At 40.8% G+C, this 14,319-nt stretch overlaps 1 protein-coding gene across 1 annotated transcript in view; it reads left to right on the plus strand.

The window, feature by feature from the left end:
- Positions 1-13,912, plus strand: part of CHAT (choline O-acetyltransferase) — a 28,899-nt gene extending 14,987 nt beyond the window's left edge. The window contains exons 8-14 of the mRNA XM_065672814.1: positions 1,586-1,686; positions 1,881-2,009; positions 3,171-3,293; positions 4,768-4,909; positions 8,068-8,130; positions 11,776-11,913; positions 13,643-13,912. Of these exons, the coding sequence (XP_065528886.1) occupies positions 1,586-1,686; positions 1,881-2,009; positions 3,171-3,293; positions 4,768-4,909; positions 8,068-8,130; positions 11,776-11,913; positions 13,643-13,912 (966 nt within the window). The remainder of the gene's footprint in view (positions 1-1,585; positions 1,687-1,880; positions 2,010-3,170; positions 3,294-4,767; positions 4,910-8,067; positions 8,131-11,775; positions 11,914-13,642) is intronic.
- The last annotated feature ends 407 nt before the right edge of the window (positions 13,913-14,319 follow it).

Consider the following 14,319-nt stretch of genomic DNA (forward strand, 5'->3'; position numbering starts at 1 on the left):
TAAGTTCTCACTAAACAGAGTGTTTACTCATTTAATGACATCCTTGTTGAGACTTTACTGGAAGTATCGATTTCTCCAGCGCTTTTGCCTTTTTCCACGATCAGATTTTGATTGTCACAGTTGAAAGGGTCGCACTGTTATTTTCACATTTTGCAATAGACCCATGGTGAAGCAATGTATTAATCTCCAACTGTCAACAATGCTGACACCTCATGAAAAACTGAAAAAAGCCTTGACTGATACATGGCTCATGGCAAAAGCAACAATCATTGCACATCTAAGAACAGCAACACGAAAAGAGAAACCACTAATTTCACCTGCACAGGCTTACCCCAGTGCAAATACATTCCAATAGTCATTCCTGATTTATGCCATTGCAAATAATGTTATTAGCAGGCTGTGTTTATTACTAGATGTGTTTTTAAAGAACAAACCATTTGTCTTTAGTTAGAACCCTGTTATTTGCAGGTCTGCAAGTTGAGATGTTTCAAGTAGCTGAGAATAAATAAGATATTCTTTTTGTTTATGATCAGAAGGTAGCAGAAAGCACATAAATTTGCCTAGCATACGAGACAGCTTCATACATCCAGATGTATTCAGGCCAGAAGTAGTTCAAAGACAAAGAGAAATTCTTAGGGGGAAAAAAGATCCCATTGTCTTTCATGCAAACACTGATTATGCAGGAAGCCATTCTCGCAGGACTCTCCATACTCTTCTGCAACTTTGCAGTAAGCCATCAGAAAACACCCAGGTAAACTTGTTGCATCACACACCTACTTTGTGAAAGCCTCATGGGAGCCAAGGAGGCAGGATGTGTATGTGTGACACAAATACACAGAGTGAGCTGAGCGGAAGAAGTCCAGCCAAAGACACTTCAAAAGACGCAGGGGTAAAGTCCAGGAAAAGGATGGAAACAAGTGAGACAAGTTTGAGTTTTGTCCTAGACATCTGCTCTTGTTTGGGATGCACAAGTAACCAGCAGCATGGGGGTATCACAGAACTATAGTGCAGCAGTAAGTGCCACCAGTCATACCATGTGTACGCAATGAAATCAGGAAAGATGGCAAGTAAGAGGGAAATGAAGAAAACACCACACAAAAATTGAAAAACGGAGCAGGGCAGTAAAACAAGCTATGAGAAAGCTATCAAATAAGGATGAGTTTGCTCATTTGATATGATATTTGTAATAAAATGTGATCCTACAGGACTTCCCAGATACAGAAGTGCCCCAGATGTGGAAAGAGAACCCCAGCCTTTCTATTGTTGGGCTTTTTCTACCACAAAGCAGATGCCAAATCTGATTTTGGGACTCCAGTGGGAATGGCTAAAATTTACATTCTCACAAGACTCAGTCTGAAATAGCAGCATGAAAGGTATCCAATGCAGCACCATTCATAGGACAAGAAAGTCTCCTGCAGTAAGTCTGTAAGTCACCCACTGATCTGTAAGTCAAGGAAGTTCCTGATATGAGCAATAAGAAAACCACAAGACAACAACATTTTTTTTTAGGTTGCCATCATGGATTACTTACCCAGAACATGATTTATTCCCTATATATCTTGCACTTGTTCTTTTCCTTGCTTAGTTTGTGGTAGGAAGAGATGGCGTCTGCGGTACCGTGTGTGAACATTCCCCTTTCGATGGCATCGTACTGGTGCAGTGCACTGAACACTTGCTCAAGCACATGTGAGTCCCCATTCAGTACAGCTATTGTACCCACTCCGGGAAGCCTCTGCCAATGGCAAATTCCCCCTGATATACAGGGCCATTAAGACCCATACAACTGCTGGAAACCAGTCATTTGCCTGCTAAAACAACCCAGTGTTTTACGAAGACATTATTGCTGTGACCTTAATGACTTTTCTCTCACATTTTAACAGGAAAGAAAGTTCCAAGAAACTAGTCCGAGCTGATTCAGTGACTGAGCTTCCTGCTCCACGGAGACTAAGATGGAAATGCTCCCCTGAAATTCAGACACATTTGGCATCAGCAGCAGAAAAACTCCAAAGGTAGAACAGATGCCTCATTTTTATCAGCAATGATTGCAATCTGGGAATTGCCCGGCATACTGTGTGCTGGCATGGGCTTCCTCCTAGAGAGCTCTCTCTACCCTCTTGCTCCTCACCATCTTCGCAAGCTGGACATACCTAGCATCTCTTTGCTTCATGGCAACCTAAATGGCTGGAGCTACTTCACTGTATTCAGGAATTGCTTTACATTGTTTTCTTTCCATGTAAATATTATGAAAGTGAAGGACCACTGTAAAAACATTTGAGCCCTATTTGCACAGGATGCAAACAGTGCAGGCCCTCTGGCTTTGAGGACGCATTTTATGGACGACTAAAGCCAAAGCCAGGGCAATGGGGATATGTATATGGGACAGCAGAAAACAACTGGTTTGAATAAACAATTTGAATTCAGGAGTATAATTTGTTTGCATCCATGTTACTGCTACAAAGGTTAGTTCTTTTGGCTGTTTGCAGACTGTAAAATATTTGCATGATGTTTGGGAGGGGTGGATGGCAATGAGATAATTTTTTTTCCCCTCAAATTATTGTATCTCAACATTCAGGCCTGTGCTCTCCCTGCAGAGAATTAACACATTGTCTGCATGGTCAGCTGTAAGTATGCCCAGTGTGACTGTGTTAGATGAGACCTCAAAGTGGTTAGAAGCATACACGAGAGTATGAAGATTTTTAGGATGCAGAGTAATTCCTTTTTGGTTTTAAATAAAGGTAGCAGTCCTCTACATTGGAACCTGCAAGGAGCTTACAGCCTTCATCAGGTTTTAAATGCACCCATTTCCCACACTAGTAAGTCTCATAAACTTGTTGAGAACAAAGGAGGCCCTCGCTTAGGCTTCAGGAGCAGAAACACTAGGTTTAAAAAAAAAGGTGTTTTACTCAAATACTCAAATGAACAGAATGTGACCCGAGTGCCACAGTCCACATTAAGGCTGCAGATAACAAGCCCAGTCTAGAGCCTGTATGAGTAAAAGGTACCGATTAGGAGCAAGTTACCACAGGCAGGGGCTGTCTGCAGAGCAGGAACCCACTCATCTCCAAGTGGGCACAGGCAGGAAATGATCTCTGGGTTTTACTTGCAAATGGAAACAGAACAAGGCATTCCTGCTGCTCCACTCACAGTGACGATCTCTGCTTGTTTTCCAGGATAGTAAATAATCTCGACTTCATTGCCTACAAGTTTGAAAACTATGGAAAGGAATTTATTAAGAAACAGAAGATTAGCCCAGATGCCTACATTCAAGTAGCGCTTCAGCTGGCATTTTACAGGTAAGGTTAATACAACTCTTAGGAACAAGGCAACGCAAGAGGAGATTCACAGTTTGTGGGGTTTTGGGTTTTTACCTCAGCACCCAAACAATTGCCTCCTGCATGGCAATGAGGGATCTTGCTTGTTGACTGTAGGTCAGACAAGAAAGGAATTGCTCTGAAACAGAGCACTCCTTTCTTTCACTGCTTTTCCCTCTCCTTGTATCCTTTCCATCCTTGTGTTCTACACATGCCACTCCCAGCTGGCATAGAGAAGAGAGTGAGAGGATCTGGCAGGGAGCAGCTGCCAACCCTGCTACCCACAGCAGCAGAAGCAGCCAGGGAGTCCAAGTCCATGGAGCAGAAACACACTTTTACCACTTTCTCCCACGTAGTTTGGGAGGAACTGTGGCAGTAAACCATAGCTCACCTCATATGCATCCCTTGCACCGCGGGGCAAAAAGCATTCACAGGGAAAATCCTACAGCAGCATATCAGGTCAGAGTTCCTACACAGGATGGTAACTAATGCTGCTTCTTTCTTCAAGGGCATCCCAAAATTTTATAACATCCTCTAACTTCCAAGGTATTATCAAAGTTAAATGCTCCTTTCTACATAGTCAGAACAGCTAACGCTCCAGGCTAGAGATCGGTTGCATGGTTTCCTGCAGGACAGCCTATTACATGAATAATTCTTTATCAAGTCAGAGTAAATCCTGAACTGGTCTTTACCTATTCAAAACTAGAGATGCCTAACGCATTTTGCTTATTCCATTAACATCTGTTAAATATCTGTTTTGTGTATTCCATTAACCAAACTCCAACAATGACCTGGTCCAAGGTTTTCATCTGACCCCAGCCAGGATATAAATCCCATGTATGCAACAAAAACCTTAGGGTAAAAACCTAGGTTCTGAGACCTTTGCTTCAACTGGAAGACACAGTAGGTGTCCCAAAGTGAGGAATAGAAGCTATATACCTGGACCCCAATTAAACAACAGTCTTCACTCTCTGTTCTATTAGCTATGTGGGTTTTCATTCCAGCTCACAGTCTCAAATAACACCCCTTTAGTTTTCTATTTTTCATTCACACACAGAGTACATTCTTTTTTCTAGTTTTAAATAAAACATATTTCAAGCCCATAAGTAAATGATTAATTACACTATTATTTTATGATGCAGTACAAATAAAACATTCCTTGAGATCTTTCAATAAATTTTAGTTTTACTAGCCTTGTTTTTACACAGCAGGTCATTTTTTACTGGCAATACATAACTAGAATGTATACAGCTGTATGCAGCTCTTCGTATTAGAAAGGAGTGAGCATCCATCTTTTTTAAGTTTCTTATAGAATTCTATCAACATTAAGATGAATACTATGCAAAGAACGAAACTGTGGCTTGGTACACTAGAACGTACTCAGGCTGTATTTCTTTTAGTTTTTACGACTCCTTGAAAACAATTACTCTTTGTTTTTCTTACTTCATTCTCTCAGATGCCACAGGAGACTTGTCCCCACCTACGAAAGTGCTTCCATACGGAGATTTGATGAGGGCAGAGTCGACAATATTAGGTCTGCTACCTCAGAAGCATTTGCTTTTGTAAAAGCAATGACTGATGAGAAGACAGCTCTATCGGTATGTTGGTCTGGCTCCCCCTGCCTCCTTTGGCAAAACACCAAGAAAATAATGCATTCATGATCCCCAGTCTCCCACTTTGCAACTGTTAACTGGGAACATAAAGGCAAAGGGCAGGGTAGCAAGCCCTACACGATTTGAGGTTTTGTGCAGACCAACCACTAAGCTAAATATATGTATTTCCTTATTTTTATTTAAGCATCCAAAAGACTCGGAGGTGCCCAAACATGACATTATAAGAAAAAGAAACAAATATCTGATTTTAGATTTAGTACTGTCCTCTGAATGATCCATCATCAGATCCAAATTCAGCTCCCTGGAGAGGCCTAGGCTGAACATGATCAGTTCAGGATCATTATACTGCCACACCAGGGGAATTGCCTGGCAGGTCCCCTGCAGTAGACTGCTCTGCTGCAGATTGCAATGTGTGAAGCGATAATAAATCACGTGCTTTGATTTCTGGGTTAGGTGTACATGTTCTGTCTGATCTTTCTGGATGGCTGATCTTTTGGGGTTTAAAGGTACGTTTTTACCAAATAGTTTTATAGGATCCTCAAGGGGGCTGAACCTTCATGATGAAAAAAAGTCATCAAGCTAATGAAACAACTCTCCAGACTGCCCTGACATCCTCCTACAAAAAGAAAAACCAAGCTGCTTTTCTTTGAGGCACCACCATCTGTTTGCCAGAAGCATGAGAACTGTACTTAGATGGGGATGCAAGAGGTACAGCTGAGACTATAGCTGCACAAACAGCTTTGTGCACTGTCCCGCCTGCCATCCCCAGAGAGCCTCCTCCAACGTCTCTCTACGTGCTGCTTCCACCCACTGTGCTTCGCTGCTGTACAGGGAATTTCCAGGTGGCTCTTTAGATGCAAAACACTGCCACAATGTGGATTATTTTGCACAGTAAGCCCACTCCAGTGGCAACAGCCCACATGGCTGTTCTTTAGAATCTGGCATAGCACTGCTCAAAGCATTGCTGGGCAATGAGTGAATTAAGTGCAAATTAATGAAATACTGTAAATCAAGCTCTAATGTCCCAGAGGGTGAGGAAAATTTGCCCAGAGAAGTGCTCTGTTCCTTCACTGCTTCTTCAGTCTCCTCAAGGTTACCATGCCCAGAGCTTAGCTCATGATTAAACAAGACTCAAGTAAGTTCCATGTTAAAATGATAGCTCAAAGGAAACATGAAGTAATAATCCTGCATGCTGAGTGGGTATTCCGAGGCAGATTTTGACCATACTATTAAACATAATACTGACTACCATAGAGCAGAGAAGAAGAAACTGTTATTTGCTATCAGTGTCCTGTCTGAGAACATGATTTGTAATCAGATTTCCTTAGAAGCTGATGTCATCTTTGCACACCTTCCCCTCCACACTTGGGTGCTCAGCATACCCACAGCCCCCGTGCACATTGCTGCAGGCTGATTGTACTTCTAGGAGGAGCCAGCCTGCTTCTAGTGCATTGTTTTGGCAGATCCTTCTTATTCCCTCTAACAACCTCTTCCCACGTTCCTTAGTCCAACACTTTCTGACTTCTGCAGCTCTACCAAAGCTTCTCTCTTTTACCATGCAAATCTGAGATTACGTCGATATCGCAGAGCATCCTAAACTGTACGGCTTCGTACAAGCAAGCAGAAGAACACCACATATGTCTCAAGTGAGCTCAGTCTCAGCCCCAAAAATCTTTACATTGAATGACTCGGCAGTACCGAACAGGGAGAATAATGGTTTCATCCCCTCTCCTCTAAAAAACCTGCGAACATAACGCAAACCAATCCACTGTCAGCTTTCCTAGCTTATTGCTTACTGAAAGATGCGAAAGACATTTAAACTGATCTCTGATCATTCCTTCTAACAAACTTTTAGAAACCTTTGTTTTGATGTGAACATCTTTGTCTTTCAGTTCAAACCTGTATATATTATTATCACAGAATCATTAGAAATGAAATTCACTTAACACAACCCTATTCCAACTCCTATTCTTTAGGCCTACAGATTGTGTCTGGATGTGAAGGGGTTAAATCTGGTTTGCACAAATAGATACATCACTTGGTTTCAGTAGCCTTGAACACCCCACAATACTGTTTGTTAGTAGCCATTAATCCAAATCAAATTAAAAACCGATTTCTATCTGATGCTAATAAAAATGATCTTCAAACGATAACTAGAACAGTCAAAGACTGATCGAATTGGACTGTTTCTCTAGCAGGAGAAATAACTCATGTATTTGACACTTGCTGTAAAGGAAGCAGCAACTGACACTGCAGAGATTGCTTGAATAGCTGTAAATTAAACAGATTTAAAGAGTGCATTTGGTAATTTAATCTGTATAAGGGAACTAAGGCCTAGCTCTATCCCTATGAAAAAATATCAGACTCTGTACTCTGAAGGCCCCTGGTGGTGGCCTTGAATTGTTTTTAAGATGAGTTCTTTGTTCAAAAGATCATTCATCGTCCATCGGAGCTGAAGGTTCCCTGTTTATCTGGAGGCCCAGTCATCTCTGACTGTTTCAGGGTCGCCCAAAGTTGCTGTGTCGGACTTGATGTACGGCTGGGCAGCACTTCTTAGGACCATTCCCTTAATATAAAAGGCTGCCATTTGACAGGAGTCAAAATTTACTGGCTTGTTATCTGAAATGTGAGGCATCTGTGGAGGGCAGAGCAGCCTTGGAAAATTCTAGATGCCCTTTCACACAGGGGAGTAATTTTTGACTGGCTAGTAAAATATCAGTAATGGCTTTCATTCATATCGTTGCCACTGTCTAGATAAACTATTCTGGAGGAGACAGACTGCCTGGGTGTTTTGAAAACACTGAGTCACACTAGGCAATAATTTTCCCTACTCCAGAGTGATTCAATTAGTAATAATCTACACCCCCAAAATCCATGGAAGAAATCCACAAAAGGAACTGCAGGTCTTTCCTTGACTTCAGATCACCACCATCAAACCTGTTCAGCCCTTGCACAACCAGGCACTGTTGCTGATCAGGATATTGAATCCCTGTGGTTTTTTGTTTATAAAGAGTACTTACACCTGAGCCAGGAGCAAGGGACATTTGAGAGCACTTGCTGGTGTGTGGCTCATAAACTGATGTAAGATGATATTTCATTGAGAATTTGTTCAATAATCAGGTATATTTTCATTCCCCCAACAGGATTCTGAGAAGATGAAGAGATTTAAGGATGCAATTGCAGCTCAGACTAATTACACTATTCTGGTAAGTAAAACACTGCTTTGCCTGAATAAGGACTGGTTAGTTTTTTCAAGAAAAGTACAAAGATACAGTCATTAACTACTTAAGCAAGAGAAAACGTGGACATCTCTAAATAGGAAAGTACCTGCCATGTCACACTTAGGAACATTTCTAATGGCCTGAATAGCATCCAAATAGCCATATTCAACGAACTTCACCTTAAAAAGTACTTCCTTCAAAGCAAGATAACAAAGTTCTGCATTAGACATCAGTGGCAAGACAATCAATCTTGGGTACATGGGGAATATGCATCTGTGACACATTCATGATTTGTATCTGTGTCATAATTAGGAGTCCCAGACACAAATCAGTATTCCTCAAAGTCTGGTGCTATACAAATTAACAATTAAGGAATGGCCTCCATCTTAAAGAGCTTGCAATAAAAATTTAATAAAAGGATTTTTTTATAACTATGGAAAGGTTTGCAAGGGAGAACAGTACCCAGGTGAAATAAGACTTTATTCTGTGCTCTGGGATCAACATAAAATGTTAGGCATGAAGATAACCAAGAAAATTAGCCACAGGTTATTCTAATGGGGAAAGGCAAGTATAGAGCCAAGAGACTTCTCAGGATGAGAAGCAAGCAAGTCTTAAAAGCAACCCACTTGACTGCTGTGTAACATGCAGAGAAACGAAACTCCAACAGCAAAATCCAGATCCCAAAAAATTAAAGGTATTTAGCCCCATAAGCTATGTTACAGATAAGCTCAAGATACCAGTAACACATCAGGAACTTTGGGGGGTTTTTTTTCACCCTAAAACTAACTATTTATTAATTTTCTTATGTTTTTCTTCCCTAGAGGAGAGAAGTCCCTATCTGGGACCTGATCCTCAGATGGACTAGTATTGTGGGAAGTGTATTCTGGTATTCCAAAGTGATATTTCTAACAAAGGTCATTAACAATGTGAGAATGATTATAGTGAGTTCTCTTTTAAGGACCTGAATGTAGTGTCTAATAAAAGGAAGAGATGACCTCCAGTGAAGAAATCAGTTTAGTATCGAACACAACCCACTTTCTGTTGATTGAAAATGAGACCATTCAGCTTTGGTAACGCTCAGCATCACACTGTGCCAAGACAAAGCACAGATTTCCTCCACAAACGACTTAGCCAAACCACATATGAAATTGGTAAATGTTAATAACCAGTTATGTTAAGTGAGTTTGCTACCTACGGTTTTCCCTCAGAACATTGCTTAAACAAACCCACATTGCTGATTACTGTTTGAATATTCATAATATTCAAGAAGTCATTCACTTCCAGAGGTGTTTTCAAAGGTATACTCAGAGCACGGTGAGGTGAAGTGATGCTTTCAGGCAGCATTTATTCCTGAGACTGTGAAACAAAAGAAGCAGGGAGGGCAGGGGAGAAAACAAACCAGTTTTGTGTTTCAAGCCTTGTGCTGGGAGCCCACCTCTTAGGAGCTGAGACTCCACGTCATCCATAGAGCAGAGGCAAGTCTGACTTCAGGGCAACTATCTTACCCGAACTATCTCAGGGTAACCTCACAAAACAACATAGTCGTACGTCTACTAGGGCACAACCAATGGAGTTTCTGCACAAAATCCTTTTTAAATTAAAAATTTCCATAAACCCCCCCTCCACATTATTTCAGTTCCAAAAACTGTTATAAAATCCAGCCTCCAGTGCAGCCCATGGGCAGGATACTAGAATCACCACTGGAAAATTAATTTCTCTTTAAAGTTAAAAAGCCCTCCAGGTATTTCTATTCACCAAGCTCCCCCTTTTTTCTCTAAAAAAGTATAATGCAATTGTTGTGCCTTTAAACTATGGGCAAGACTTACATAGTCTGACTAAATCGTGTGTAACAGACTGAAATGTAATAGATCCGAAGAAAACCAAAAAGAATCTACTTTGTAAAACAAAAAGCAATTTAATGATTTTATTTCCCCTCGTTAGGGCTTACTAGTAGCATTGCTATCTTAAATGTGGAGCTCTCAAATTCAATTTAGCACACTTTTTTCCTAAGCGTTGACTCACGGTTTATTTCGTTAGCCTGTCTCGGACTCTCTTCAGACATGACATTGATCTATGTTGCAAAAATGTCATTGCTAACAGCCTTATAAATCTTGTGTGATGGCAAAATATTTCCTTTGATTATCAAGGCAGTTTCCTTCTATGGGAAAAACAACATAAACTCTGTCCTGATGTCCACTACTTTTTTGCGAGCATCCTTGCTTCATCTGGGCTGATGAACAAATAGCCCATTTACCAGTGAGTGCCTACTCCTTAATAAGCCAAACAAGATTATGCAATCCCAGCCCCCTGCAACAAGCACTTATTAGTGGTTAGAATGATTCTCCTCTTGAGAGAAGAAGCAAACTTGCACGTTTCGTTTTTTTTTTTATCTCCCCCCTTAAGAGGAAAACCAAGCCTGTGCTCTTTTTCAAATCCTGCCTTCTCTCAGGTTGCTTATTTCCCTTGTTACGAGGGGCCTGTGCCACGAAGATATCAGTTCTACTCTCAGGGTAGTACAATGTCCCTTGTTCAACATTCCCTTCTTATATGACTTCAGCCTGTTACCAGGCATGAGCTCAGTCCTCATAATCAATGCTCTCACCAGCGTAGAATAAACCCAAACAGAACGATTTTGAATGCATGTTCTAATCTCAGGCGATTCCTGACCGGTTGGAACAAATTTTGATCTGGTTTCCTAAAGAAACAAAACTCTGTAACTATCATGCCTGCCCATCTCCCACTATTGACTTTTGATCCCATTAGCCATCTTCAATGACATTTGCTAGCAGGGAAAGATCTTAAGCTAAAAAATTCCTTAAATCTACAGCATTAGGTGTGTGGATAGAGCAGAGAGACCCAAGCACAGCAGGCTCATGGCAGAAAGACTGGGCAGTAGTTCTTGTGAGCTGGCTCGCCGGCTACCAGTGTTCCCTTGCTGCTAACACTCAGCCACTGCACATGCTGCCAACCACCTCACCTGTAGCCATGAAGCAGGAGATGAAATCTGGGACATTCTGGAGCAGAGCTTGGGGGCAAGCATATCTGGTTCTGTGCTGGGGATGATGGTGAGTAGACACACGGGCAAGCACAGGATGGCACATAGACTCCTGCTAAATCTGTTGCAGACATCTACCAGATCTTTAGTTCTAAATTCTATGGAATGACACCTGGCTTTACCTGCCAGAGTAAAATGCAGGCAGCAAGGCAGTAAAAGAGTAATTTTTTCTAATTTGGAGGTGTTTTAGAGCCTATCTTGAAATATAACCCAAGCAATGCACAGGAAATTCCAAAACATACTTAGAGATATCTGGTGTCCCATATGCTCCCCTCAGCAGCTTTGGAAGCCCAGCCCACGACATTCAGCTCTGACTGATGATGAAAGCCCAGGACACCAGATGACATCAGCACATAATACATCTCAAGACCATCTCCTTCTTAATTGTTAACATCTTCAGAATTTATAGATACTGATCTCCAGCAAATACATACCTCAGAGTAACATCTGAACGTCACAGGCATTACATCACTCACACCAAGTTCATTAACTCTGACCAGAAAACAAGGCAGTAACAGCCAAGAAAATATCTCCACACTCAGTTAAATGCTGCTGTCTGATCATGTTGTACACAGGCTATTACTGGAATGGCAATAGACAATCATCTGCTGGGGCTCAGAGAGGTGGCACGGGAGCACTTCAAGGAACTGCCAGAGATATTTACGGATGAGACATATTTGACAAGCAATCGATTCATCCTCTCAACCAGCCAGGTGAGTTTCTCCTGTTCACTGTTCTTGCTAAGTAAAGGTTATTTGTGTTCTGCCAGCCCTTGTAGTTCACAGTGAGCACAATGTAAAACCCAACCAACCAACCGAAAAAGCCTAGTGCCACCAAGAACCATCAAGAAGTCCACAAAATTCTCCAGATTTTTAAGCCAGTTTTGGTTCATTCCACACAATCTGCACAGTAAATACTGGCTAAAGTTGTCACTTCCTTTGTGACATCCCAAAGCCCTTCCCAGAAATTCTGAAAATGCACACAAACAAACTCAGTAAACTTTGCATGAGGGGTCAGTGTTTCCTCACCTTCCAAACTACATATCTTCCCATTCCCTTTCTTCTCCCCCTTCCCCAAAGGTGACAGGTCTATCCAGAATTCCGTACTCCAGGAACAGTACAGCCACACACCAGACAGGCTGCCACTCTGAGAAACATAAGCCAACAGCCATGAGAAAACTTTATTCTTCAAAGTAGCTGTGCTTGAAATCTTTGAGAGCCTTCAGTTATTCAGTGTAAGACTGCAACACGCGCAGGTGTGCGTCTTGGATTTACAGGCATTTTAGACACGTGCGGATTTACAGTTATTTGCAACTACACTAAGATATGTTGACTCTAAGAGTCAACATTTATACATTTAATGTTCTGAATAATGAAACTTCCTTACAGCATACAGCCTAAGAATTAAGTGCTAAAAATTAAATGTTTCATTGCACATAATAGTAGCAGTCCTAATGAAAGAAGAAATCTATGTAGGAATTAATTTACTGAAACACTAACCCAACTGCACAGATTAGAACTATTCAACAAAAGAGACTTATAATACCACGCTACAGCATAAAGCCTTAATAAGTAATCTGATCTTGCCATAATGTTTGTAGGCTTTCAGACATGAGTGAATATAACCAACATACTACTACATAAATTCTCCAAGAAACTATCCATGAGCAAAGAGTGCTTCTGAACAGCTTTATGGCCTTGGGCTGTTGCACAGCAAATTTATCTGACAATTCTATGGCTCTATTAGCAGGACTAATGGCTTGTTCTACACCATTAAAAAGCCAAATGTTATTTGTGAAGGCCCATGTATACAAAGACTGAAACATATAGATTTCTGACACATCTTTCATTTTCTGCAGGAGAAAGTGTTTCACTCCTCTATTATACCATGATTAAACTGAGATGTAATAGAAACGTAGCACCCAGATGCATTAAAACATATTTTTATACAGCACCAAAATCATAAATGATCATTAAAAATGGACAATATTAATTTCTATGATTACAGTCTTTACACTCCAAGTGTAACATAACCATAAGATAACCTTAAGAAATTAAAAACCTCAGAGAAGTTTTATGTATCATAATTTTGCATATCAGAGTTTCATACAGCCTTAAAAATTCCCTATCAGTAGAAAAGCTTATAGCTGTTACAGATCTATCTAAAGTGAGCAAGGAAATACACTATATTCACTTTAAATTATACCAGTTTTCAAACCGAGGCAAACAAACAGAGCAACCAAATTCTGTAGCGTGATCAGCCTTTACCTTCCAAGTGTCAGTTTCTAGTCTGGACTTCTGAAGGCACTGGTATTCCACAGGGGGAACTCACCACATTTCTAGGACTTGTAGCATCTGTTTATCTTTTTCCTCATTGCTAACCAGCTGATTTCAGTTGCCCTGATTAATCAGAGGTCACTCCTTACCTTCTCCCTGCAACCAGGTCCCAACTACTATGGAAATGTTCTGCTGCTATGGGCCTGTGGTGCCCAATGGTTATGGGGCATGTTATAACCCTCAGCCAGAGCATGTATTATTCTGCATCTCAAGTTTTAAAGACTGTAAAGAAACCTCCTCAGACATGTTTGCAAAAGCTGTGGAAGAAAGTCTCCTAGAAGTGAGAGATCTATGCAACAAATGCAGTTCTACTGTGTCAAAGCCACTTGCTAAAGAAGAAGCAGCCACACAGCTGCAGGGTGACCGCAAGCTCTAAAAGGCTGTGAGAAATATTCTTCTGAATCCACCTGATGAAGAAGCAATGATATAGTCGTTCAAAAGCAAGATAGTACTAGTAATACCTTAGTGTAGAACCAAAATGTCATTTGTCTTACATTGTTGCCAACATTTAAAACACTGTATGTATTAAATCTAACATTTCTCACTTGAAATCTCATCAGCCAAAAAGGCTTGGTCTCACCAGTTGAAATGAAGGAGGAAGTAATACAAGTATGTGTTTTACTACCACTTCTAACCATAATTAGCTTCTGACATTTTATCACCTAAAGAATTGAGTAAGTTTGTGTATGACATAAATTAAACACTAAGGCACACCAATTAATTAATATTCCCTGCAAGTAGTTCTAAAATATGCACATCTATTCCTGCAAGATTTGCATGTAG

The sequence above is a fragment of the Lathamus discolor genome, chromosome 3, assembly GCF_037157495.1.
Source record: "Lathamus discolor isolate bLatDis1 chromosome 3, bLatDis1.hap1, whole genome shotgun sequence".
NCBI classification, from domain to species: domain Eukaryota; kingdom Metazoa; phylum Chordata; class Aves; order Psittaciformes; family Psittacidae; genus Lathamus; species Lathamus discolor.